Source organism: Acomys russatus, chromosome 6 (genome assembly GCF_903995435.1).
Source record: "Acomys russatus chromosome 6, mAcoRus1.1, whole genome shotgun sequence".
Lineage (NCBI taxonomy): Eukaryota > Metazoa > Chordata > Mammalia > Rodentia > Muridae > Acomys > Acomys russatus.
The window spans coordinates 85,441,692-85,468,814 of record NC_067142.1 but is presented as its reverse complement, the minus strand read 5'-3'; the positions used below and the strand labels follow the sequence as shown (position 1 = coordinate 85,468,814).

Here is a 27,123-nt window from a genome sequence, read left to right as displayed (position 1 = left end):
TGAGCTCCTGAGATCCGCCTGGCTCTGCCTCCTTGAGTGCTAGGATTAAAGGTGTGCACCGTTAGCACCCAGCCATTACCAGCTACTTTCAACTAGCATCTTTTCTTTTTTTTTTTTAAAGATTTATTTATTATGTATACAGTGCACATTAAATCATATTATAGATGGTTGTGAGCTACCATGTGGTTGCCGGAAGTTGAACTCAGGACCTCTGGAAGAGCAGTCAGTGCTCTCAACCACTGAGCCATCTCTCTAGCTCCCTAAACTAGCATCTTAACTGCAATATTTTTTCACAGTCTTAAAGAATGTGGGTTCAAAGCTTTAATTAACCAGAAAAAGTAAATAAGCTGTCACACTTTCAAAGCATTTTATCTCAGTGTTTGAGGGAAACTGTACCCTTTGGTCTTGTAGAAAGGTGGGAGCCTTCAGAGCTAACAGTGAGGCTGGCAAACATTGTATCGTTTCAGCCACAGACCCCAGAACCCATCCTCGGTGTGCAGGATGCCTTGTTTTAGCTCCTCTGCCACTCTTGCTCCCTACAAAGGGTGTAGGTCTGATCTGTTTTTCCCTAGCTTTTTGAGGATGGCCAATGGCTCCCTGTTACTTACTTTGAGGTGCCTGGTGTTCCCAGTTCCCTTAGATGTAGCCTAGTGAGGGTGACAGACACTCGGTAGCTGGCGGTATTGGACCGAGGGAATTGCTGTGCTTGTGGAAAGTGAGTGCGTGCTTCTTGCAGCACTGAGGGCAGCTTCAGGCATGTGGGAAGTCAAGTTCAGCTTATAAGATACCCCCGCCCCCCACCAGCTGTGCCCTTTTGTTATATGGCTCAGGCATACCAGCAAATATAACCATGTTATACCCTGATACAGCTGCAGTATATCACCCAATACGTCACAGGTGTGGAAAGTGCTGCTGTAGCAGAAGCTCAGAAAATGCCATTAGCACATCTTTTTCCTAAAAAATGGCCATTGATCTCATTAATGCAGTTTTCTGGTATTCCTGGTATATAAGGTCTGAATAAATATTTAGGGGGAAGTGTAACTGCTAAGCTGTTGTGACTGAAGGCTGTACTCTTCAGTCCATACCCTACATCCACGAATAGAGACAGTGGTCTGTGATGACCACATGACATTAAAATGTCAAATTTTATTGGATTCCAAGAAAGCTTGTGAGGAGATACAACTCCCCTAGTCAGCACCTTCTCTGTGCCTGTAACTGGATGTGTACAGCAGCATGTCCTGGTGAATCAGACACAGGGAAGAGCAGTTTCTGGTGTGCGTCTCATGAGTAGGAAGCTTCTGAGCAGACTGCACAAGTCCTTGTTGAGTTTATTCCTGTGCGTGTGTGCACATGTTGATGGGTAGGCATGTGGAAATCAGAGGACAATCTGGAGAGGCCATTTTCTCCGGCGAAGTCTCTTATGATTAAGCTTGCACAGTGAGTGCCTTTTCATCTCCTGAGCCATCTTGCTAACAAGTCAGTGGTAACATAGAACAGTAATGTTTGGGTTATTGTCTTAGTAACACATATCTAGAATTACTTGGGGACCGTCAACATGCCTCAGTGGGGAAAAAGGTTTGTTATTCCTGGTGCCCTGCAGTTGGTCCCTGGAACCCACAGCTTGGGAGGAGAGAATTGACTGGCAGGTTGTCCTCTGACCCCCGACATGTGCGCCATGGCATGCACGGAGAGCTCAGAGGACAGCATAGGGAGCCTAGTTCTCCCCTACCCTGTGGTCCTAAGTATTGAACTCAGTTTTCCAGGCTTGCCAACAACTGAACCATCTTACCAACTTCGGGAAATGTTGTGGGTGTTTGGTGGGTTTGGTTTGGTTTGGTTTTGGGTTTTTTGTTTTGTTTTTTGTTTTTGTTTTTTTTTTTTGTTTGTTTTTGTTTTGTTTTTTTGTTTGTTTGTTTTTTGTTTTTGTTTTTTTTTTTGATACTGAGTCTCTACATACCCTGGCTGACCTGGAACTCACTATGTACATCAGGCTGGCCTCAACTCAAGGAAATATACTTGCCTCTGCCTCCCATGTGCTAGAATTAAAGGCATGTGCCACCATGCCCTGCATGTGTGTGTATGTATGTGTGTGTATATATATATATATATTTTTTTTTTTTAATTAGAATATGATGTTCTTTTTCCCCTTCCCTTTATTCCTGCCTCTTACCCTTCCCTCAGTCTCAAAATCATGGCTTCTTTTCTTTGTTATTGCTGCATACGCACATGTACCTACATGCCTAAAGAAGTAAATATAACCTGCTCAGTTGTGTAGTGTATGTGATTTTAGGCCTGACTACATGGTATTGAATAACAGAGTGTGCAGCATCCTCCTGCTCCCAGCATTCCTTAATTGCTTGTGACTGTTTGTGTGAGGCCTGTGAGGTTTCCCTCTTTCGTGTTCACATGTCTGTTAGTGTTGTGTTAGGGTCTTACTTAGCAGCCTAACAATACTAAGGTGTCAGTCAGGCTTCTGGCGGTTCTGGAAGATACAGTCTTACAGCAGCTTCAGAAAAGCTAGTTTTAAGTGCCTTGTTCTCTTACTCCTGAAGGCTGTGATGCCCAAAACAGAATCCCTTCTTTTTTCTTTCTTGTGCTATTAGGATTCCCAGCAGAGTGTTACTGTGGTCCTCTTTCAGGATGAGAATACATTAGTCTCAGCAGGAGCCGTGGATGGGTAAAAGACTATTTCTTCTGCTTTTCCCCAGTTCCTTTTGTGAGGTACACTAGTACCTAGTCACAGTGGAAAATAAACTAATTGAGATGATACGTGTGCTGTTTGCTCCTGTAGGAGCAGCATTTGCTACAAGCTGGGCAGCCTCGTTGGCTTATACCAGTACAGTTATGGCCTACATGGCTCTATGTACATGTTATCTCTGATTGGTCTGCATTCCGATGGCCAAGTAAGTCTGTGCTGCTTAGTCATTTGTTCCTTTTTCTGAAGAGTACTGTAGACAATAAATTGTTTATGTGCAGAGACTCTTTACTTAAAGTGCCTTTTTGCCTATTATATTTCCAAATGTAATTCTGTATTCAAGTTTTTAACTTAAAAAATGTCTTACTAATGAGGATTTCTAATATTTGCTATGGGCATTACAATCCTTAAATGAATCCAAGTTCTTAAGTAAGAATGAGGAGTTACCTAAGTCACTACTGTGTTTGCGAATGACTATGAAAGTTCGCTCCATTTCTCTCTAAAGATACTGCAAGGTGTAGGTTCAGATTACCCACGAAGTAGAAGTAAGGATTGGGACAGTTATCCCAAGAGTTGAAATGAGAAACATTTTCCCCTTTGGCAGGAAACAGTGTTTAGTTAAGGAGTTCTGTATGTGTGCACCCTGTGTTTCAGGGGATATATGCAGAGAGCCAGGCTTAGGAAGTGCTTGTTCTAGAACAATGGAACAGTGACTATCCACATCTAACCTCTGTCTTCCTTTTCCCGCTGCCCTGGGTAAATGCCCGTGATTCATCACTGGGTCAGATCACACCTGTTTCCGTTTTGTATGAACTATAAGCTTAGCATTGGAAACAATAGAATGAAATAGGTAAATTGAATTCCCAGTAAGATGTCCTCAGTGTACCTGGGCAGTGTGCCAGAGGAGATAGATTAACAGTCATCTCACATTTCAGTAAGTAAAATTGTTGCACTAGGTCTAGACTGGCAGTCCTCAACCCACAGGGTCGTGAGCCATCGGGAGTCAAACCACCCTCTCCCAGGAGTCGCCAAGACCATCTGCACATCAGATTTTTACGTACAATTCATGACAGAAAGTAGCAGTGAAAATAGTTTTATGGTTGGGGGTCACCACAACATGAAGAACTGTATCAAAGGGTCACGTGACAATAGGAAAGTTGGAAACCCCTGGTCTTGACAGTCTATAAAATATTGTCTTGCTTGGATTTTAGGATAATCAAGGTGTGGGATTTGCGAAAGAATTATACTGCTTATCGGCAGGAACCCATGGCAGCTAAGTGTTTCTTGTACCCAGGTTCCAGCACTCGAAAACTAGGTAAGCCTTTGCTTCATAGGATTTTGGGGATGAAATGTGAATTTTCATTTAAAAGAAAAAAATTAATACCAGGCTAATTATAGCAAAAACTTGATAAACAAGATAAATCGTTTAGGGCTGGAGAGATGGATCAGTGGTTAAGAGCACTGACTGCTCTTCCAGAGGTCCTGAGTTCCCAGCAGCTGTATGGTGGCTCATAACCATCTACAGTCTGATCTGCCCTCTTCTGTCCTGCAGGTGTCCATGTAGGCAGAGCACTATATACATAATAAATTTATTAAAATGTGGCTTTTTTTTTTTTTTTTAAGAAAGATAAATAGCTTTAAAAAGACAAAATCTCAATATAGTTTTGGTTTTTTTAAACAATTATGTCATGTACTGGTTTTTCCCCACACTTTAACCTCACTGATACTCTGTTACCTTTTTGCAGGATACTCAAGTTTGGTTTTAGACTCTTCTGGCTCTACTTTATTTGCTAATTGCACAGATGACAATATCTATATGTTCAATATGACTGGCCTCAAGACTTCTCCCGGTAAGTTGTCTTCATTAGTTATTCATACTTGTCAGGAAACTGGTGCTTGCTGTCTTGTTAATTAATATTGGTTTTCACTTTTGCTTATGTTTTGTTTTCCTAAAATAAACATCAGCCATATGAGGATTCTGCCATCTACAGTTAGTTTCTGAGGTGTTTTCATGAGTGTATGTTCCTATGGCCATCTCACAAGTAAACAGAACCCTACTTTGTATGGGATATGGTCTCCTGAAATCGGGCATTTTGGCCTATGTTTAGAGTTGTCTCTAATTTTTTGTTGTGGTTTTTTTGTTTGTTTGGGTTTGGTTTTTCGACACAGGGTCTGTGTAGCTTTGGCTGTCGTGGACTTGCTTTGTAGATCAGGCTGGTCTCGAACTCACAGTGAACTGCCTGCCTTGCCTCCCAGCTCTAATTTTTTTTTTTAATATATGAGTTTTTTGCTTACATGTATATATATCAAGTACGCACCTGGTGTTTGTGTGTTAGAAACAAGTATCAGATCCCCTAGAACTAGTTACAGAGGTTTGAGACCCACCAAATGGGTGCTGGGAATCAAACCTAAGTCCTCTATAAACCACTGAGCCATCTCTCCAGCCCCTAAGATGATCTTTTCTGATTTCCTATTTAATATGCTGTTCTCAACTTTTATCCTGTTAAAATTAGAGGATTGAATTTGTTTAGACTTCCCTGATCATTTTCGACTTCTCAGTGTTAAAGGAAAACATTTATCTCCTGGGGAGTTTCTTCCCAGGCGTACCTTTTTTTTTTAACAACAAACTTTTCTCTCTCCCTCAAGAATATAAAATTAGGGGGTGGGGAGCTAGAGAAATGGCTCAGCAGTCAAGAGCACTTGCTACTCTTAGCGAGGAGCCAGACTCAATTCCAGTGCATAAAGCAGCTCACATCTGCCTTAACTCCAGTTCCAAGAGATCAGATGCGCTCTTCTGGCCTTGGTGTGGGGCACCAGGCATGCACATGGTGCGCAAATAGGCAGGAGAACGGTTGTGTACATATAACAAACGTAAGTAAATATGCTTTAAAGGACGTAAGAATAGAATCTGATACTTAAGACTAGTAAATATTTTAAAAGAAGCCCATTTTCAAAGCACACTGTGAGTTAGGGATTGCATTATTTTAAGATAATCAGCTACTTTAGCCATCTAAATATGGACTAGTACTATGGTTCTTCAAGTTTACTTTTGTTTTAGAAAAATAAATTCTATGGTTCTTCAAGTTTACTTTTGTTTTAGAAAAATAAATAAATAAATAAATAAATAAATCTTTGATTTCAGCCAGCCATGGTGGCAACCACCTTTAATCCCAGCAGAGACGGCGGGTCTCTGTAAGTTTGAGGCCAGCCTGGTCTACAAAAACCAAGTCCAGAACAGCCAAGGCTTTGTCACACTGAGAAACTCGCTCTCAAAAAATCTTTGAATTCCTCATCCCATTCCCAGAGCCACTTAGTTCCCAAACGTGCTGATAAACAAGAAGCCTGGAGATACTATGGACTGGAGTCACTTTGGTTGTGCTCTTACAGGGTTTCCAAATATCTCCCCAGCTATCTTAGGGTTATGTGATCTACAGCAGTGCCATGGTTGGTGTGACCTTTCAAGGAGCGAGGCACAGCTGTGCACAGGTTTAATCCCAGCGGGGGTCCGGGGGGGCAGAAGCAGGAACACAGACCCTGAGTTCAAGGCCAGCTGGTCTTCATAAAGTTCCAGGATAGCTGGGGCTGCAGAGCAGGCCTCTCTTGGTAAGGTGCTTACCGTTCAGACATGAGGGCCTGAGTCTGCCCTGTGCCAATGGGGCCCTGCAGCACACACCTGTACTCTGCTGGGGGAGCAGAGATGAGAGAATCCTGGAGCTTGTTGGCCTTGTGGATTTGGTGAGCTTCAGGTTCAGTGAGAGACTTGTCTAGGGTTGGAGGTAGAGTAATGAGGAGGACACCTGACCTCCAACCTCTGGCCTCCACATAGTGTATACACTACACACGGCACACACATAAGATGAAAATCTAATCTTGTTTCATTTATCAGGCATATACTATTTTATGTATATTTTCCTATAATGTAGCACCAAAAGGTCTTGGGTTTAGTTTGCCATTCTGCCACTAAACACTTAGTAGTAATAATTTAATAACTCTTTTCTGCCCTTTAAAAATTTTTCTCATGGATGGCACATGCTTTTAGTCCAGCACTCAGATAGCAGAAGTAAGCAGATATTTAGAGTTTGAGGACAAGCAGGGCTACATAATAAAGAGACCCTGTCTCAAAAAATAAGAGAGAAAGAGGGGTGTATGTGTGTGTTTCAAATGTGTGTATAAAAATTTATCTGGTAATTACTTGCCCTTTCAAGACTTTGGAAAAGACAAAGACTTCGTGCTTGTGATTTTTTTCTTTTAATTCACAGCATTGTAATGTCCTGAGTAATAGTTATCCCATTTCCAGTTCAACATAGAAAAACATAGAAGCCCATTCCTACAGTCCTGGTGTTCGGGGCACTAGGTGGGAAGATTAGGGGTTCACGGTCATTTTAGGCTGCATAATGAGACTCTTCAGCTCAGAACAACAGCAAATCGAAGTGATTTAGTTATAAAGAAAGCTGCTATTGGGTATTAAAGGAGAGTTTTTGCCATATCTGAAACATTCATGGTGTGCTTCATATCAGCTTCTCCTAGACCAGCAGAGGGCAATAAAAACAGGGTTAGTGGGAAATTCAATGTATAGTTTTCCATTCATAGTTGAGTGCAGAAGATGAATAATTTCATTTTGGAGCAGTACTCAGAATGAAGGAGCTTCCTTTTTCTGTAGGTCTTTATCATAGAGTTTTGTTGGTGGTGGTTGTTTTATTGTTTTTTGGTTTTTCAAGATGACAGGGCTTCTCCGTAGCTGGCCTATCCTGGAACTCTACATCAGGCTGGCCTCAAAATCAGAGATCACCTGCCCCTGCCTCTACCTCCTGAGTGCTTAAAGTTGTGCACTGCGGCCTTGGGCTGTCATAGTGGGCTTAGAGCATATCTAAGTTGACTTGTATAGTAAGAATCTCTGGTGTGGAGAGTATTTGATATTTGCGGTTTTAGTTTTTAATTGTGTGTGGGTGTTGTGCCTGCAAGTATACCCCAGCTATATACCATTCTGGGCCACCACATGGTGCTGGGACTTGAGCAATGTCAGTGCTCCTGACGCTGAGCCTTCTCTTCAGAACTAGGGTTTGTTTGTTTGTTTGTTTTCTTTAAAAGGTATAAATACAAAAGTTTTTCCAGTGTATTCTAAAAATGGAATGGATACTGTGAGCACTTACTTCCAAAAGTCGTTAAAGTTCTACTCCTGCCTCTTTCCCTCTGTTATGCTTTCAAATGTGTCATGTTTTCCTGCTTTATCTTTAAATTCTCTGGTAAGTAAGCTTTATCCTTTAAACTAACTTTCTTTCCTCTTCCTCCTCCTCCTCTTCCTCCTCCAGCTCCTCCTCCTCCTCCTCCTTCTTCTTCTGTTTTTATTTGTTTGTTTTTTCAAGACAGGGTTTCTCTGTGTAGCCTTGACTGTCCTAGACTCACTTTGTAGACCAGGCTGGCCTTGAACTCATAGCAATCCGCCTGCCTCTGCCTCCCAGGTGCTGCCCATTAAACTTTCTAGTAGTATTCTGATGCCAGCAGTCTCAGGAACACATTGTATAAGATGTGGTCTCTTGCTCTTTCACCGTGGATAGTGAAAATCGTAACCCTAATGATGAATGTACATTGTCCCTCACTAGGCCCATCTAACCGTCAGCTTCTTAAAAGGAGTTGAATTGAGGGGGAAAAAAGCTGGGAGGATCTTTGGGCTTGGGTTTACAGCCTGGTCTACAGAGTGAGTTCCAGGACAGCCAGGGCCACACAGAAACCCTGTCTTGAAAAAGCCAAATTAATAAACTTAAGCATCTCAACCAGAATTCAGAAGGTTCTTTTTATTTTATCTTTTAATGCAACAAATATTTAAAGTTTTATTCTGTTTAAAGTACTGCGGTCTTAAAAAAGAAAAAAAGTGAGATGTACCCTCAAGAAGCTCACAGTCAGTGGTAAGATCTTTGTTGTCAATGGAAAAAGTCCTCTTGTAGGATAGGTAAGGAGATGGGCACAGTCTGTATTTATATGACATTGTCATTTGACAGTTGGTTGCTTCCATACCAAATAATTTATGTTGAGGTCAGTAGATTGAGTCTAATACGTGCCTTACTTTTAGGTTGTGTTTTCAGCAGTTAGCTCCCTATTGTTTGCAAACTTAAGTTGAGACAGTGATCACACTTGTGTGTTTTGTGTGTGTCATTTGCCTTTGCTGGAATACTGGAAATTATAAGAGCCAAATAATTTGGGTTTCTCCTCTGGCAGTGGCTGTCTTCAATGGGCACCAGAACTCAACCTTTTATGTGAAATCAAGTCTCAGTCCAGATGACCAGTTTCTGATCAGCGGCTCCAGTGATGAAGCTGCCTACATTTGGAAGGTGAGTTGCCCACCCCTCCCACCCCCTCCCACACACCTGTACAAGCCTGTGGTCCAGGGCGAGGTCCGCTTAATACAAGCACACAACTGCTGACTTTCTGTATTTGTGTTGCAAGGTCACTTCCTGCTGTGCACTTCCTTTTATGAACACCATGGACTGCTTCACAGATAGTTTGGAGAAGAATTATCCTGAAAAGTTAGTCAGAACCTTCAACACTGTCTTGCTTCTTGATTTACACACACTGCCATCCTGCTCCCTAGTGTCAGGCTCCTCCTTGGCTGTCAGTCTTCAGAGCCCACACTAAGTCTTCCATAGAGTTTCCTGAACTTAAAACTCTTGGTGTGATTATGTTCCTTATCCTTTTTTCTTATAGCGGTGTCTCGCTCTCAGACTATTGACAGGCATCTTAATATAACTGTTTCATAGATTGTCCATCGCTGTTATTAAGTGAATGTATGCTTCTCTAAAACCACATCTTATATCTCCATATTCTAAAGCATGCACTGTAAGCCAAGAAACAAATGATCTTAGTGGAAAAAAGTCTTAGAGGAAGTGCACAAGAATGATTGTTTTACCTGGAGTTGCAAAGATGGTCCAGACAGCGTTTATTGACAGTCTCCTCAGTGGTCACAAGGTGGAGATGCCATTCCAGCCAAGGCGCTGGTGTCAGGCCTCTCTAGTGTGCCTGCTTCTTTGTTCATTGGAGTTTTAGTGAAAATTTTACTGTGATTTGTATACTTGAGAGTACCATCTTTTAAAATGGCTTTTACCTGCTTTCCTTACTCTTCCTGGGATTCTAAACTGTATATGTGTTGCTAGTACAAATGTTCCTCTCTTGTATTTAAATTTTTGAGTTCCAAAGTTTTGCTCTTTGTTTTTTCTTCCCTCACTCTTACTACATTTATTTCTCTACTTTTAACTCCCAGTTTAGTTATAGAATTTTATTCATTCCACAAGTCTGTCATTTGAGGTTTCTTTCTTGAAAGAAAAACACCAACTGAAATTATAGACATATCAAATAGCAGAATGGCCAACTCCATACAAATATTAGATTGAAGTATTCATGCATAAAGAAAATATATACCAACTATTGCCATTTTAGATGTTATTTAATTATAAATATACACGATTATATATGTAACCAAATATATACATATAAATTTTCATGCCAATTCTTGAATTTTCTCTAGCACAGGATCCTTTTAAAATCTCTTTGGTAAATGTACTTGGTGATGTTCCTAGCCCATTCTTAGAAATCTCATTTGTGACCACCACATGCATGGGTGACCCTTACTGAATTCCCAGGCTTGCTGGTTCCATGTCGTCCCTAAGTGACATGGTTCAGACGGGATGGTCTCCTCTCAGTCTGCACATAGCTCACTGATACTTGAGGTCTTGGCAAGCTTGCTGTCCCTAAAATTGAATTTGCCCAGTGAGATGGCTCAGTTTCTCTTTTCCATTATTAAAGGGAGGAGGCGTTCAGACAGCACTCCATGTAGGCTGAGTGCTGCGACCACTGCCGTGTCCTTCAGCTCTGCTGCTGCTTCTCTGATGAGTTAGAGTAGATTATGTTTCCACATTGAGTCTGTTCTGTGCTAAAGCCTTTGCATAAGGAAAGAACAAAAGAAAAAGGAGTTTTGTATCATCAGGCCAAAAAAAATATGGCCTTTTATAGAATCCTGGGTCCTCATTAAAAGGGAAAAGTAGTATCTGTGGACTCTCATATTAAAGCCCAACAGTCTAAAAATGCAAACATTGAACCTTCTACCTTTTTAAAAATTTTTTCTACCCCTTGTTCCACCCCCTCTTCCTCTGTTTCAAATACAGCCACTGAATAGTATTGAAGTGGCTATAAATAAACTGATTTGGCATGGCCGTTCTACCACTGACTGGCAGAACACTAAGCCTGACACTTTAGGAAGCGTAAATGATCTCACAGCAGAAATAAAGATTAGATTTGGTCTCCAATTGGGCAGAGGAAGGAGATTTTTTTGAGTAAAAGTGCTGATGGATTTTTTGGTACACTTAAATACCATAAGTGCTTTATGAGGTCTAAAGGTCGGAGCCGTTTATTTCAAGAGGTGCCTCATAATTTTAACTCTGAGATTCCTTGTGTCCTAAACATTCCATTAAAAGTAGGATGTGTGAAAGAGGACAGTTTTCTGTATTGACCACCCAAAGCGTTGAGGTTCTTTTTATAAATTTTAAAAGTTTTCTTCATACTCAAAAAGGAAGCTTTTTAAAAATGAAATTAAATACTTATGGTAGTGGTTTTTATAATAAATTGGTGTTAAAACTTACTGGAATGAAAATTAATTCAAAGCCATTAGCGTTTCATGAGAAAAAAGTTAATCCTATTTAAGGTGGTCAAAGAGTAAATATTATACTTCAAGATAGTCCTGGGCTGTCAGAAGCCTTTACCAAAGTTCCCAAAAGACTTACCAACAATTGGCTTTTGTCCCTTCTCCTATTTTATTAAAACAATTTAGGAGTTAGGTATGGTTGTGCACACCTGTAATTGCAGCACCTACAAAGTAGACACAAGAGGATCTCAAGTTTGAGGTGAGCCTAGGCAGGACACGTCTCAGTATTTATGAGAAAATAGAGTGTAATACAGTGTTAAAGTACTTTCCTAGCATGTGGGAACTCCTGCGTCACTAAATAATGCAGCTCAGGGTTATCACTGTTGTGCAGGCTTCACCACTAATTCCTGAGTGTCACACCAGAGGTCTTCCTTCATAGCTCTCCCCCTAACAGTTGCTACGCTGCATTTTTTCTCTCTGGATTTTTGCCTATTTGAGACATTTCATATAAATAGTATCACATAATAGGTGGCATTTTGTGCCTTGCTTTCATTTAGTACATTTTCCAGTTTGAGGCATATTGGCCTGTTACTTCAGTCCTTCCTAAGGCTAAAATTTCATTTATTTATTTATTTATTGGTGTTTAGAGACAGGGTTTCTCTGTGTAGCCTTGACTTTGTAGACCAGGCTGGCCTCGAACTCACAGCCATCCTCCTGCCTCTGCCTCCCAAGTGCTGGGGAAGAAGGCGTGCGCCACCATGCCTGGCTAGAATAATTTATTTTATAGGCAAACCATATATTTTATCTGCTTATCAATTGATGGTCATTTTAAATGTTTGGAATTTTTACTCTATTAAAAATGTGCTGTCACCATTTGTATGTTTTTGCTGGACCGTATTTTAAATTCTCCCAGTATATACCAAAGAATAAAATTGGTAAGTCGCATGCTTAATTATTCATGTGAATTTTTTTGAGGTACCTTTCACCTATTTCTTGATGTATAAAGTACCTGGTTTATGAATTCAATGAATAAATACTGACTTTATTGCTCTTAATGCTGGTTTTTTACTACCTAAGTTTTTGCAAAGGCCCTTTTTCTTTGAGGCTGTGTAGAAAAGCACAAAGCGAGGTGCAATCTGCTGGCATGTACTTGGTTTTTCCTAAAAACTCTCTGTGTATACAGTGAAGCTTTCCTAGATATTGTGGTACAGAAACTAGGAAATGGGGGCATCGTAGAGTGACAGGAAGAAATAGTGTTCTACCAGAGATGCTCACAGGATGTGAGGATTTGCTCTTCCTTTCATCTGAGTCTTGGGTAAAAAGAAACAGAATGGACTAGGGTCATCACAAACAGAAAGGAAGAATTCCTGACTGCTAGGATAGTAAGAAACCATCTGTTAAAGTTTTCTAACATGTGTTTTCCTGTGGAAGAATGACTTACTTATGGCACTGTAGGAATAAGCAATACGGTCCATGTAGATTAGGGAAGGCTGCCTTATCTGTTAATACATTAATTAAACTTTAACTTAACAAGGCAAAATAGACTGTGTTCTTTGTTTTTTCCATTTTAATCATTGTAATTTGCTTTGTAGCAGAGATAAGAATGGAAATGATTGAGTTAGATAACCTCATGAACCAGTGTCGTCTCTCACCTGTAATCTGAAGAATCTATTAAGCTGACTTAGTCATTGTCACAAGTACTTTTCCCAAAGTTGCCTCCACTTCATGCAAATGATCTATGATTCAGAGCCTCAGGAAGATAGAGAATGTGTTCGCCAAGCTCCTTGCTTTTCAAATACATGTACTAATAATAGCAGCGTGAGCTTGTACTCTCTATTATGCTGGGATTCTTGCATGCTGTAAAAGATATTGATGGCGCTGGGGAAAGCTGGTTGTAAAGCTCGGTGTGCTAGTGCAGCCTTTTCCCAACACTTGGGAAGCAGAGGCTTGTGGATCGCTGTGAGTTCGAGGACAGCCAAGGCTACGCAGAGAAACCCTGTCTCAAACAAACAAACAAAGAATTGGCTGTAAGCGATGGGGAAATACAGTACTTCACAATCTGAGCTCTCTTAATTAACTAAAGACTTACTAAAATGAGGCGAGATTGCTGGAAATTTTATATTGTCCTTCAGATCAACTGAAAGGTTTGGGGGGGGTTGTTTGTTTTGTTTTAAGATTTGTTATGTATACAGTGTTCTGTCTGCATGTACACTTGCGGGCCAGAAGGGGCATCAGATCACATTACAGATGGCTATGAGCCACCATGTGGTTGCTGGGAATTGAACTCATGAGCTCTGGAAGAGCAGTCAGTGCTCTTAACTGCTGAGCCATCTCTCCAGCTTCCGAAAAGTTTTAATGAAAAAGTGTAAATTACAGCTCATGTTCCTTCATTAAAATTCAAAATGAAAGGACAGTACTTTGCATTTTGGTCATAGTCAGCATGTCTTGGGGACTGGGGGGGCTTTCCTCTTATCCTAAAAGAGCTGATTGCCCCTTTCAGGGACCTTCAGGATCCAGTTGCTTTACTGTTCGCTCCTGACTGTATTAAGATCTGGGCATACCCATGCTGGTTCCCTAGAACTGAACTTCAATCCGGAAAGCTCAGTGGCTCAGGGACAACACCAAAATTGCATTTTAATTGAAATAAGCACTGTGCTGGTTGAACTCCTAGTCTTGACGTTGACTGTTGAACTTATGTTTCTCTACTTTGTTAAACCACCTTAAAGCTATGAGACGTAGATAAGACAGTTCCAGCCTCTATGGGGGCCCCTAACACTGTGTGCTGACTTGTTCTCTTTGGTCTGGCCAGGTTTCCATGCCCTGGCATCCTCCGACTGTGCTATTGGGCCATTCTCAGGAGGTCACGTCTGTGTGCTGGTGTCCATCGGACTTCACCAAGGTTTGTGCTGAATCTCCAGAGCTGATTTTAAAAAGTGGGTTCTAGATTTGTACATTTTCCCAAGGTTTCTTTGAAAATGATACAGACTTTTTGGACATTTAAAAGAATCCAGGATGTATGTCACACATGGATCATACACACAACACACACTTTCCCCTGCTTTTCACACAAGATGAGAAATCATCATATACTAAGGAGTAAAGTTGGATTTCTAGTTCACTAAATTATTCCTCTTCATTTTTAAAAATTGTTTGTTTATTTATTATTTGCTTTTTGTTGTTATTTTGTTTTCAAGACATGGTTTCCCTGTGTAGCCCTGGCTGTTCTGGACTTGCTTTGTAGACCAGGCTGGCCTTAAACTCATAGAGATAATCCCGAGTGCTGGGATTAAAGGCGTCCTAGCTGTCATTCCCTTTCTTAAATATAGAATGAAATGGCAGGACCAGGCATGGTGGTGCACGCCTTTAATCCCAGCGCTCGGGAGGCAGAGGCAGGTGGATCACTGTGAGTTTGAGGCCAGCCTGGTCTACAGAGTGAGTCCAGGACAGCCAAGGCTACACAGAGAGACCCTGTCTTTAAAAAAAAAAAAAAAAAAAGAACAAGAAGTTGTATTAGCGTGTCAGAGCTACTGTGGGTTTCTCCAGGGTTTTGCTTGTTTCCCTGTTGCATTTCTTTGGTTGGCTTCATGTGAGATCTTCTTTATTAGCATATATAAGAGCAGGCTTATTAGGGCACTTCTGTGCACTTACTGCATTGTTCCTTGCTTATACAGACCTTTCTCTAAGTCGTTACTATAGCTGTAATCCTGGTGGCATTTTCTCTCCAGGGTTCCATCTAATTTCTAATGTAAAGCCTGCATCTTATATGGTGGGTCACCATTGTCATGAACTAAGATGAACTGCTTTTTATTATTCGGCTGATTATGCCAACTTTTCCCAACTATCATTTGCTATGAGAGAAGACTCAGAAATGGCAAGCAAGACTGACTACACTGTTCTTTTAAAGTTTTCCACTCCTTTTTTCTAAACTCTAAATTCTAGAATAGGAGAAGTCTTGGTTTAAATTCCTGTTTCCCCCATTTCATGATGATACTTTGCACACACACAAAAAATCCAGCATAATAGAATTTTTTATTTTGTTTCTTCAGGTTGGAAGGGATGTTTTATTTTTATTTGTTTATGATAGAGAACATTTTGCTGCTGGATGGACTTTGTGTATTCCTGCTCTAGCCTCCCCAGGGCTTGGCTTATAGGTATATATCGCCATGCCCAGCTTTCAAGGCTTTCTCAATAAAAGAATGTGAAGGAGCATGTGTACAGTTGGTGCCTATAAGTAAAATATTGCCACTGCAGAGTAGCTGTGGGGTGAGAAGTGAAAATTGTCTTCTTTTGGCCTCCCAGTAAGGGAAGGAAAAAATCGCCAGTCTCTTGGGGGCCATGACTTAAGAGAACGTGTGTTCTTTTTTCCTTTCTGTTTAGTGACTGAAATAGAGAAATTGTATAAACAAGTGCTGGGGAACAGCTCTGGCATCAGGGTCCGTTTGCCTACAGCTCATCAAGCTGGGGAACAGCTCTGGCATCAGGGTCCGTTTGCCTCCAGTTCATCAAGCTGGGCTTTTGCTCCCATAAAAGGCTTGGGACCAAGATCGGGAATGGTCAGATATTTTTAAAGGGGCAAAGGTTATTTTTAACTTCTTTCAGCCTAGTGAACTTGTTTTTTTCCAGATTGCTCCTTTACCTATCGGAAAAAGCATCTCCAAGGAATAGCTCTGTACTTGTGAGGCCTGCTGCAGTCACAGGCTAAGTCTGATCTGGGAGATGTTCCCGTTGCTTCAGGAAATTTAGGAGAAACTTGTTGGAATGGAATAGTGATAGGTATTGACTGATCATTTCACAGATGGAGAATAAAAGGGACTCTTAACTACATCATAGTTACATAAAACATGTTAACAGGGTGAGTTGTCCATCTCCTGTAGAGACCAAAAGGAGATGAGCCTGCGATCGTAAAGCTGCAGGAGAGGTGAGGACAGTGTGTTGGAGCGGCCCTTTGCTGCTCCTGCAGAGGGCCCAGACTCACTTCCCGGCACACACCTGACAACCCACAGCCGTCTATAAAGTCATTTCTGTGGGATCTAATGCTCTTTTCTGTTCTCTACAAAACAAGTCCAGGGCAGCCAAGGCTACAGAGAAACCTTGCCTCAAAACCCCAGGGGAAAAAAGAAATTAAAGTGTCATTAGAAATTTAGAATGATTCTCTAAAACAAAATATGGAAGTAGATGCTCTTTCACATATCGTCTGTGTTGCATTATGTTCTGGCAGACAAAATAAGCCAGCAGTCATGAGCCCTCAGGACACACCTCCTTTTTACTTTGTTGTGAGTTTTGAAGCTTCATTGTACTCTTCCTGGTTCCTTCTCAGATTGCTACCTGCTCTGATGATAACACACTGAAAATCTGGCGCCTGAGTAGAGGCCTGGATGAGAAGCCAGGGGGTGATAAACATGCATTGGTGGGCTGGACTTCTCAGAAGAAAAGAGAAGCAAAAGCCAGCTCAGGTAAGGATAACATGCCTTTTCTAGGGTGGTGATGGTCGCTTCATTAATTGAATCCTACTGTGTGCTATGGGAGGCTGGGTTTGTTCTTTTGTTCCTGTTTTACAGTATTTTTAAAGAAAAGCGCCATCTTGGCATTTCTTAAGGAGAAATACTGCCTGGTTGTGACTCTTGTTTATCGTCTGTGAAAAGCACAGTAATGGATTAATGGACTGCCGTGTACTGTGCACTCTTCGTAGTTTAACAAAAAGCAGAAGACCATCTCAGATATAAACAGACTGACTCGCAAATGGCAGTAGAAATAAGTACTTTAGGTAACAGGAAGTGCTTAGCGTAGCTGGAGAGAAGAAAGGGAAAGGCAGTCGAATGTTGTGTGACAGAGAGGCCTGTCTGCCCTAGGTAGGTGAAGTGATCGGTGGGCTGTGGGCATTCAGAAGACTATGCCAGGCGGGCAGCATGGCAGGGTACGGCGGCAGCAGGAGATCGCCTGGCGTGTTCCCTCTGCCTCCAGGAGGTTAGTTAGTGTGCAGCGGCCTCTAGCACTGAAGCTGGTGGGGGTCACCTGGAAAGCAGCAGGAGAAAATGGAGTTTATGCATGACTGAAGTCCTCAAGGCCCGTGTGGGGGCGCTTGCTTCATATCTCAACACTCAGTGACTTTGATTCAAAAAACAAAAAGCAAAGTAAAAAAATATATTTAATAAAAATTTAAAACTCTTCAGATTTGGAGTATATTTATAAGAAAGAGCCCACAGAATATGTGAAAGGATCACATGTAGGGTATAAGGGGGATTTTTAAGGATAACTTAAGGTGTGTTTTTTTTTCCTTGAGACCCCAGGATAGAGTTGCCTTAACCTAGATAGGGATCCTGCAGATGTGGGAGGGAGCTAGAGCTGGTTCTGGTGTGGGTGACGTGACGGTCTTACCCCCAAAGGGCACTGTCAGGGAAGCAATCTGCAATGGTTAATTATGATATAGGTGAAAATAGCTGTAGCTAGAAAAGCCAATAGAGCAAGGTCCTGTGCTGTTGGCATAGTGTTTGTTTAGAGGAGGAGCGAACAGTGCCACAGACTGCCACACAGGCACCACCCGAGCAGAGAGAGGAGACCCAGCAGGGTGTTACACTTGGAGCAGGGTGGACAAAGGAAATGATAAGTATGAATTTGACCAGATGATCCCAAAGTGCCAAGAAAAAAAAACCCTATAAGCTAACCTTTGACTTTGGCAGTCTGGAGCTTATGGAACAACTTGGCTGACCCATCAGGACAATGGGGAAAAACATGAGGCACTGATTGTTATCACTTTGTTGAGGGGTTTTTATTATAAAGAAAAGTTCAGGAGAAAACATTGTTAAATTGGATGGAATTTGCTATTTCACTCTTTTTTCAAGTGAAGTTGTAGTTAGAACCAGTGCTCAAGTGCTTTTGGACCAGTCACAGTGATGCAGAGGCTGGTCTGCCAAGTGTCTCCTTTAGGACCCAACCCAGAAGTACAGTTCCAGTTGAGACCAGCCTTGGAGTTAGGTGATGATAACATGTGCTTGCCAGCTTCCAGAACAGACTGGCTGTTACTAACCACAGGCCTTGGGTTGTTTGTTTGTTTGTTTTGAGAATTGTTTCCCAAGTTCTTGTTATTTGTGTTCTGAGTTCAGATAGGTTCTCTCTGGCTTTCTTAGCACTAACTGCAGCTCTATCCTTCTTCCCTTTGACCTGCTTTCCCAGCCAGCACCTGCTCTATTGCTTACTGCTCTTGACTGCTTCTGTGGGAGATCCCAGCATTGTTGGGGCGAGATTCTCAGCCTGGCTAGGCACCAGAACCACTTGTAGAGCTTTTGAAAAATTTAGCCTTTGCTGCTCGTGGATTTTGTAAGTCTTGGGTGGAGGTTAGCTGCTTGTATTTTCATAAAACGCTAGGTAGGTCTGTTACCCAGCTGAGATTGAGACACTCTAGTCTAGGCAGTGAGTGACAGGATGATTATCCTAATTGCAGAGTTAATGAACTCTCACTTGTTCAAGCTCATGTTTGTTGTCATCTGATTAGGCAGCAGGATAATTATTGTCAGTTTTCTAATGCTCCTTTCATCACCCTATCATTAGCAGCCGTGAAGTTTCACATTGTTTAATAATTCTTACTAAACACTAAGTCCTCAGCCCCCTCCTCTGCTCTCATTATTTAGCTTAGGAAACAGATGCAAAGCCTATATAATAACAATACTGTAAACTTTGCTCCTGCCTATACTAGAGGAGGGTTGGTTGTTTTGGGGGGGGGAAGCCTATGAATATGGGGTTAATATTACCAGATGCTAGAAACATGCAGATTTTGCCAAAAATACACGTAAATTGAGGGAAGTGTAATAGCCTGTTGAGAAAAGCAATGAGCAGTCTCCTAGTGCACAAGACAGAAAGGTTGGGGCCAAATGGCTGCCTTGTCTAGAAAAACGCTATTAAATATTGGGGTACTCTAGAATTCAAGAGAACTAACTTTCAGGGTCAGGTCGGGGCTTGTTCTCAGGACAGGCTGTAGCTTCCTGCACGGTAGAGTCTTTGTCTGGTTTGTCAGGTTTACGCAAAGCCCTGGGATTGATTTCTACTACCAGAGAGAGAAAGACTTCTGTGCAAATACATACATGGGCTGTTTAAATGGAGGAAGTGACTAGCAACCTGCCTGTCCTGAGCAGTACAGCCAATGATAGCTTCTTTCTTCCTGCCATAATGACCATAGTCAAGCTCTGGAGCGTATGTGTGGTGGCTGTGGCAGTGAAATTCCAGCTGTGATTTTACTGGAAGGATGAATTCACTTTAGACAAGTCTAAGGACTTGCTTAAGGAAACATGTTTATAACATTCCTGTCTTGTAGCTAAGCAAGGTGGCACACACCTTTGATCTCAGCACTCAGGAGGCAGAGACAGGTGGTTCTCTGTGAATTCAAAGCCAGCCTGGTCCACAAAGAGAGTTCCAGGACAGCCAGGGCTATTACATAGAGAAACAGGGGAAGGGGGCAATTCCTGTCTTGAGCTGTCAGGATGCCTTAGTGGGTAGAGGGGCTTACCACCAACCTGAGAGACCAGTTCCCAGGAGTACCCTCTGAGCCTTGTGAGAGAGAGTGGGGGGGGGGGGGGAGCGGAGAGCGCAGTTATTTTTAATTTTAAAAGACTTTGTTTCAAGGCAAGACTAAAGTAGTAAAGAAGATAGGATGATATACTAAGGTAGGCACTCACAAAACTAAGACTACATTTCCTTTCTAAATTTTTTATGATTTTTTATTAAATGAGTAGTTTGCCTGTATGTGTGTGTGTGTGTGTGTGTGTGTGTGTGTGTGTGTGTGTGTGTGTGTGTGCGCACTACATTCATGCAGTGCTTGAAATGGCCAGAAGAGGGGAGTTGGACCCTCTGGGACTGGAGTTATAGGCAGCTGTGAGGTGCTGTGTGGATGCTAGGAACTGCACCTGGACCTCTACAAAAATAGGCAGTGCTCCTAACCCTGAGCTAGCTCTCAACCCAAATTACATGTTCTACCATTCCATTAAGTTCACTTTTCATGTAAATGAAATTTAGTACTTAACAAAAAGACTTTGTGACTTGGAGCCTTTCTTTCTTGTTATTTAGTTTGAAAAGCTCAAAAATAAATGAAAAAATACAGTATTGGCTTTTAGAGTTTGAAAGAGCAGAAATATAAGTTTGTAAAAGTTTTAGGAAATACTACTGTGTGGGGAATAAGGACACGGAGACCTGTCTGCAAGTATTGGATTCTGAATGTTCTCTGGCATTTTTCGATTTGTAGAAATTAGTAGCTATTTGCTGGAATTCCATTGAGGCTGATCACCTCGATAGGAACACTTCTTGTAAGGATTATGTTTGTCACTTCACAGATGTGAAAAGATAAGTTGGATGGATAGCTGTGCCCAGGGCACATACTGAGTGACTGAGTCAAGTTTTAGGTCTGTGCATTCCTGATTGAGAACAAGGGCAGTGTCAGCCAGGTGTGATGGTACACGCCTTTAATCCTAGCACTGGGGAGGCAGAGGCAGGCAGATTGCTCTGAGTTTGAGGACAGCCAAGGCTACACAGAGAAACCCTGTCTCAAAAAGCAGACAAAGGGCAGTGTCACTTTATTTAACTGAGATACCACTAACAACCTGCGTTTCTGTTAAAATGGACTGTGATATGTGCTGAGTTACATCACATCTGTTCTTTGGTGTGCTGCCACTTATTTCTCTCCCTTTCTTTTTCTTTCTTTCTTTCTTTCTTTCTTTCTTTCTTTCTTTCTTTCTGGGTCTCAAATGTTTAAACCAGCAAAAGCTCTTAGTAAACATTTGTCAAAGGAAGACATTTCAAAAAGCATGTAGAACTATGTCAGTTACCACCACCTATCAACAGGAAGACATAAATTCAGATGTTATAAATTCACAATGACAGTCACTTCAGCTGTCGAAGGCATGGTGTTGGACACCTGTCATCCCAGACGGCTGAGGAAATCTATAGTTTAAGGTCTGTCTGGGAACATGGTAAGACCCTGTCCCAAAACAAACAAAAGGTTAGCAGGTGTAGGTGAAGATGTACACTGCTGCTGTTCCTATAAATTATTTCCACTGTTGTAGGAGAATGATACAGGAGCTTCTCAAAAAAATTATAAATAGAGCTCACAAATGACCCTGCAATCCCACTTTTGGGACTGGTGTGTGGCAGACAGACACCTGTGTTCACATAGTCGCTGCAGTTCTGCATAATATCCAAGGTCGCCAGGTGAATAAAGAAAACTGTACGTCAGCAGTAAAATGCTACTTAATGACAGGTTTTAGATTGGGGGAAGGGATCAGGGTTTTTTTTGAGATGAGTGATTTACTGTGTAACCCTGACTGGCCTTTAACTCATGATCCTCCGGCCTCCGCCTGTAAGTCCTGGGAGTCCAGGTGTGTTCCATCATACCTGGAGTGTTCGTCCTTTATAAAGTCCAGCCTTTAAGAGAACTAAGCATAAAAAGGAAATATACTACATGGTGTTTCTCTTATGTAGATCTAAAACACTGAATTTAAAGAAACTGGTGTTAGACAGCCGCAGGAGAATCAAGGTTCAGGGCCATTCTCTACCGAGCTCAGGGCCGTCCCTAGAGACCTGACCCTCCCGTCTCCTCTTCCTCCTTCCTTCTTTTCTTATTACTTCTGTCATAAAGATATTAGAGACTTGCGTTTTAAGATTTGTTTTTATCTATATGTCTGTGATTATATGTCACATGTGTGCCATTTCCCACACAGAGATTCCCTAGGGTAGGAGTTATAGGCTCTAGTAAGCTGCCAGGTGCAGGTACAATGTGGGTACTGAGAAACAAACTCAGGTGCTCTGGGAAAAGCAACAAGTATTCTTAACCACTGAACCATTTGTCCAACCTAGAGACCTTCCTTGTCTTAAAGAATAAGAGGGCTGGAGAGACTGCCTGGTGGTTAAGAACACTCACTGGCTGCTCTATCAGAGGACCTGGGTTCAAGTTTAAAATTTTTTTTCTTAAAGGAGAGCCAAGCATGGTGGTGTGTGTACCTTTAATGCTAGCAGGTGGATATCTGAGTTTGAGGACAGCCAGTGCTACATGTAACACCCTGTCTCCAAACAAAGCTGAGTACAATGTTGATTACGAAGGGCTTATGAGAAGGGCAGCTTAGCAAATGGGAGATATTATTTGAAGGATATGCTCGGAAAAGGCTCTGGATAATCATACATCATGCTTACTACAATTACTAGATGGTGTTACATATGACCTCCCTTGAGAATTCAAGGACTGTGCATCTTTTTCTGTATTTTCGTGTTTTTCCTCATTTTCAGGAACCGAACCAAGTAGCCAGAGCACTCCTGCCAAAGCTCCCAGAGCCAAGAGCAGCCCGTCCACTTCCTCTCCAGCAGCAGCAGCAGCTTGTACTCCAGGCTGTGCTGCTGACCTCCCTCTCCCTTCAAACACCCCTACCTTCTCAGTCAAAACCACTCCTGCCAAGACCCGGTCTCCAGGCAGCAGAAGAGGCTCTGCCTCCTCTGTGTCTCCCAAGCCACTCTCATCTTTCAAGATGTCACTTAGAAACTGGGTGACCCGAACACCTTCCTCATCACCACCCGTCACTCCACCTGCTTCTGAGACAAAGATCCCATCTCCAAGAAAAGCCCTCATTCCTGTGAGCTTGAAGTCGTCACACGCAGATGCTTGCTCTGAGTCTAGAAATAGAGTGAAGAGGCGTCTAGACTCAAGCTGTCTGGAGAGTGTGAAACAAAAGTGTGTGAAGAGTTGCAACTGTGTCACTGAGCTGGATGGCCAAGTGGAGGAGAGTCTTCATTTGGATCTCTGCTGCCTCTCTGGCAACCAGGAAGCCCTTAGCAAGGACTCTGCAGGGCCTACCAAGGCAAGCAAGATGGAAGGCACTGACACAAGCATCTCAGAGCCTCCTTCTCCTGTTAGTCCTTATGCTCCCGAGGGCTGTGGACCACTGCCTCTTCCTCTGAGACCTTGTGAGGAAGGGTCTGAAATGATAGGCAAAGAGAATAGCTCCCCAGAGAATAAGAACTGGTTGTTGGCCATGGCAGCCAAACGGAAGGCTGAAAATTCATCTCCTCGAACTCCATCATCCCAGACCCCCAGTTCCAGGAGACAGAGTGGAAAGACATCACCAGCCCCGGTAAGCCTACAGTGTGGGAGCGAGCATACATCTCCTATTTGAAAGGGACCAAATGCAGCTCTCAAGTTTATCTGGGACTTTGTGCTGAATTATTTGACAGCCCTGTTACTCTATTAACTGTTCATCTGCTTATACTCCTCAGTCTTACTGCTTGGCTCACTAAAGCCTTTTCTCACTATCCAGAATGTCAATTCAAAAATCTTGGTATACAGCATGCCATCCTCCCTCCCCATCCCCCCACTCCCACCCGTGTTTCACTATGTAGCCTTGGCTGTCCAGGACTCTTTGTAGACCAGGCTTGCCTTGAACTCACATTGACCCGCCTGCCTCTGCCTCCTTAGTGCTGGGATTAAAGGCGTGTGCCACCACGCCTGGCCCCAAAGGCTTTGAACTTGGGGTTTTCCTGTCTTGGCCTCCCAGGTGCTGAGAGTGTGGGAGTGCCACCATTTTATAACTGATGTTTCTAAGGCCAGGCGGTGGTGACACACACCTTTAATCCCAGCACTCAGGAGGCAGAAGCAGGTGGATTACTGAGTTTGAAACCAGCCGAGTCTACAAAGTGAGTCTAGGACAGCCAAGGCTAACACAGAGAGGTTGTCTCGAAAAGGTTAAAAAAAGCAAAAACAAAAAACCCTGATGTTTCTTTATCATAGAAATGCTCTTTATTGGAAGATAATATACAGATGCTGTTTGATTTATTAATGGAGGAGGCTGGCTTTGATTTGGTCAGGGAATGGCAGTTAGAGCCTAGACACTGTTGCGAGGACTTAGAACTGTAACCTGGGAAGCTCTAACTCTCCGTTTTCTTGTAGGTCACCATTACTCCCAGCTCCATGAGGAAGATCTGCACGTACTTTCGTAGAAAGTCTCAAGATGACTTCTGTAGTCCTGAGCACTCGACTGAGTTATAGATTCTAATATGAAAGCTCACTGAACTTGGGTCTATAAAGATAAAAAAAGACTGTATAATTCTTTTAGGAAAATGGTCATCTTTTTATTTTGGAAAAAATCCGTCCACTCCTTAGCAGGCCTAGTCATGTCCCACTCTCTAGTGTAGACGCAACTACCTAGGGTGAGTGCTTTTCCATTTCATGTGGTGATCTCATCTCAGCCTTTTCTAGCAGTCTGTGGTCATGACATCCAGCTCACGGAGGCAGAAAGCAAGGCGTGCCTCTTGTTATCCTGAAAGGAATGTGCGTGTACTGTACAGGGTCTGCTAGTCCAGCACACGGTCCATCTGTGAAGGCCAGTTTGAAGACATCCTATAGAAGATGCCTCAAACAAGCATGATCTTATTTGAAATTATATATGCTCACTATACTTTTATATCTGTGTTTTTCAAACTGTATAAAAATGTGATGTGTATGCATTGATATTGTTTCCATGTTAAAATACAGTGCCTTGAGTTGAGGTCATGATTATTTTAAATGCACTGGTCAATGTCAACTCTTTGGAAACAGGAGAAAACAACAGAAAGCTGGCTTTGTTTCCATGAAAGCTGTGTAGGTCCCTCAGGCCCCTCATGTTGTGCTAGATTTCTATCACAAACCAGCATCATCTTGAGGCTGGGGGAGAGTTGAGCACTTTCTAGAGAGATGCTTTATAAATCCGTATACACTGAAAACCAAGCCTTACATTTAGGTGTAGTTCTCTGGGGTGTGGGGTTTTTTTGGTTGTTTTTTGTTTTTTAATGTTACCAGATTTTTAAGATTAAGGTGAATCACTAAGTTCGAGGCCAGCCTGGTCTACAAAGCCAAGGCTATACAGAGAAACCCTGTCTCAAAAACAAAACAAAACAGAAAAAGAAGTAATTTCTTAGTGGTATTTTATAAAAGACGGTAGTGCTCAACTGAAAATCCAAAACCTGGCTTTGGTTTGTTTTTTGTTTAAAGGCCCTGGCCCTGTAGTGCATTGGTGAGCAAAAAACAAACAACCCCAAACACCACAGCACTTCATCCAGATGGTTAGTGCAGAGGGCATGCCAGTGAACTCTAAACAGTATTCAGAATACTTTAACCTTTCTTTCCCTTAAAATGCTACGTGCCAGCCCTCATGAAATGAGCATCATTACATCTCCCTTTTCATCCTCTCAGAAAGAAACTTTATGTTCCAGGAAAGTGTTCCTTTACAGCTATGAAAGATTTTGTTTCATTCAGATCCTTGGGGACTGGTTAAACCTTAATTCTTCTTTTAAATCTTTTATTAAAAACTTTAATTCCTTTGAGATTGTAAATTAAGCTTACAAGACAAACAAGACTGAATAAGTAGTAATAAGCATTGGTTTTCTGTGGTTTTATTCAAGGAAAAAAATTAAAGGAAGGAGGCAGAAACAGGTGGTTCTCTTGAGTTGGAGGCCAGCCTGGTCTACAAAGCAAGCCCAGGGCAGCCGGGGCTACACAGAGAAACCCTGTTTTGGGGAGTAGGGAGTGTAGTGGTAGAGGGTTGTAAAGGAAGTCAGATTACAGTCAAAACCACACTTTGCGGGCTGGAGACATGGCTCAGTGGTTAAGAGCACTGCCTGCTCTTTTAAAGGACCCAGGTTCAATTCCCAGCACCCACATTGCAGCTCACAACTGTCTGTAACTCCAAGATCTGACACCTTCACACCTACGCACATAAATTAAGATTAAATAAAACAAACAAACACACACGTAGCTTTAGCTGAGTGTTGAGGATTCTACAGTGATGTTTGCTTTTTAGGCAGTAAGAAAATACTTTCATTGATGTACACTTGTCTATAGTGTTGAATGTCTCCTGCTTTGAAAGCCAGTAGTGATGGTCAGTAAGCAGACGAGTGGCTGTCAGAGACTGCAGGCTCTGCTTGGAAAGCTAGTACCACAAATGGGTGTCAGAGGTCACCAGTATCAGACTTTAAGCTTATGTTGAATAATAAGCCTTTTCTCTTATCTAATGTTCTTTCCCAAGCACTTTACAATGGCCTGGAAGCAATCCACACAAAAAAATAATAATCTAAGAGTCCCTTTTGGCTGCTTATGGAGTAAAATGTGTTTGTTTCCAAAGGTATAATCTAGTTCAAACTGAAAAGGGTTCTAATAAACACCTTTTACTTCATCAAACCTTGAGTGTTTAGGGTGGTTTGGGTTATTTGGCATTCTGGTTTGAAGAAGCCCTGTCTCAAAAAGCAAAAAATAAAAATAAATGCACAAAGAGCTTTGAGTACATTGTAGGTAGTGGGTAGGTGTGTGTGAGAGTGTGTGTGTTTGTGTGTCTTTATACTACTCTCCATGGGCTGGTAGGATGGCTCACTAAGCCTGTTGACCTGAGCTCCTGTCCCTAAGACCTGCCTGGTGAAGAGAGCTAACTCCCACAAACTGTCTTCTGACCATCATGTGTTCTCCATGCTATTCGGATTCTTTATTGTGTATGCAGTGTTTTGCGTGCATATACGCCTGCACACCAGATCTCACCGTAGATGGTGTGAGCCACCAGTGGTTGCTGGGAATTGAACTCAGGACCTTTAGAAGAGAAGACCATGCTCTTAACCTCTGAGCCATCTCTCCAGCCGCCAATTTTTTTTTTTTTTCTAAGCTTATGACCATGTTCTTATAAAGGTTGCATTTCTAACTCAACATGCTTTTGAGAGCCTATCATGCTCTTGAGGCTTTTTGTGCCTTTCCTAATCCCAAAAGAGTCAGACTCCTTTGTACTGCTGTCAGAGCAAAGGCCAGGCAGCTGAG

General features: G+C 42.2%; 1 protein-coding gene across 1 annotated transcript in view; it reads left to right on the top strand.

The window, feature by feature from the left end:
• Positions 1–24,879, top strand: part of Dtl (denticleless E3 ubiquitin protein ligase homolog) — a 39,797-nt gene extending 14,918 nt beyond the window's left edge. Inside the window, exons 8-15 of the mRNA XM_051148146.1 lie at positions 2,604–2,677; positions 3,907–4,010; positions 4,441–4,545; positions 8,909–9,021; positions 14,134–14,223; positions 16,642–16,777; positions 22,587–23,425; positions 24,238–24,879. Of these exons, the coding sequence (XP_051004103.1) occupies positions 2,604–2,677; positions 3,907–4,010; positions 4,441–4,545; positions 8,909–9,021; positions 14,134–14,223; positions 16,642–16,777; positions 22,587–23,425; positions 24,238–24,336 (1,560 nt within the window). The 3' untranslated portion in view covers positions 24,337–24,879. The remainder of the gene's footprint in view (positions 1–2,603; positions 2,678–3,906; positions 4,011–4,440; positions 4,546–8,908; positions 9,022–14,133; positions 14,224–16,641; positions 16,778–22,586; positions 23,426–24,237) is intronic.
• Positions 24,880–27,123: the final 2,244 nt, after the last annotated feature.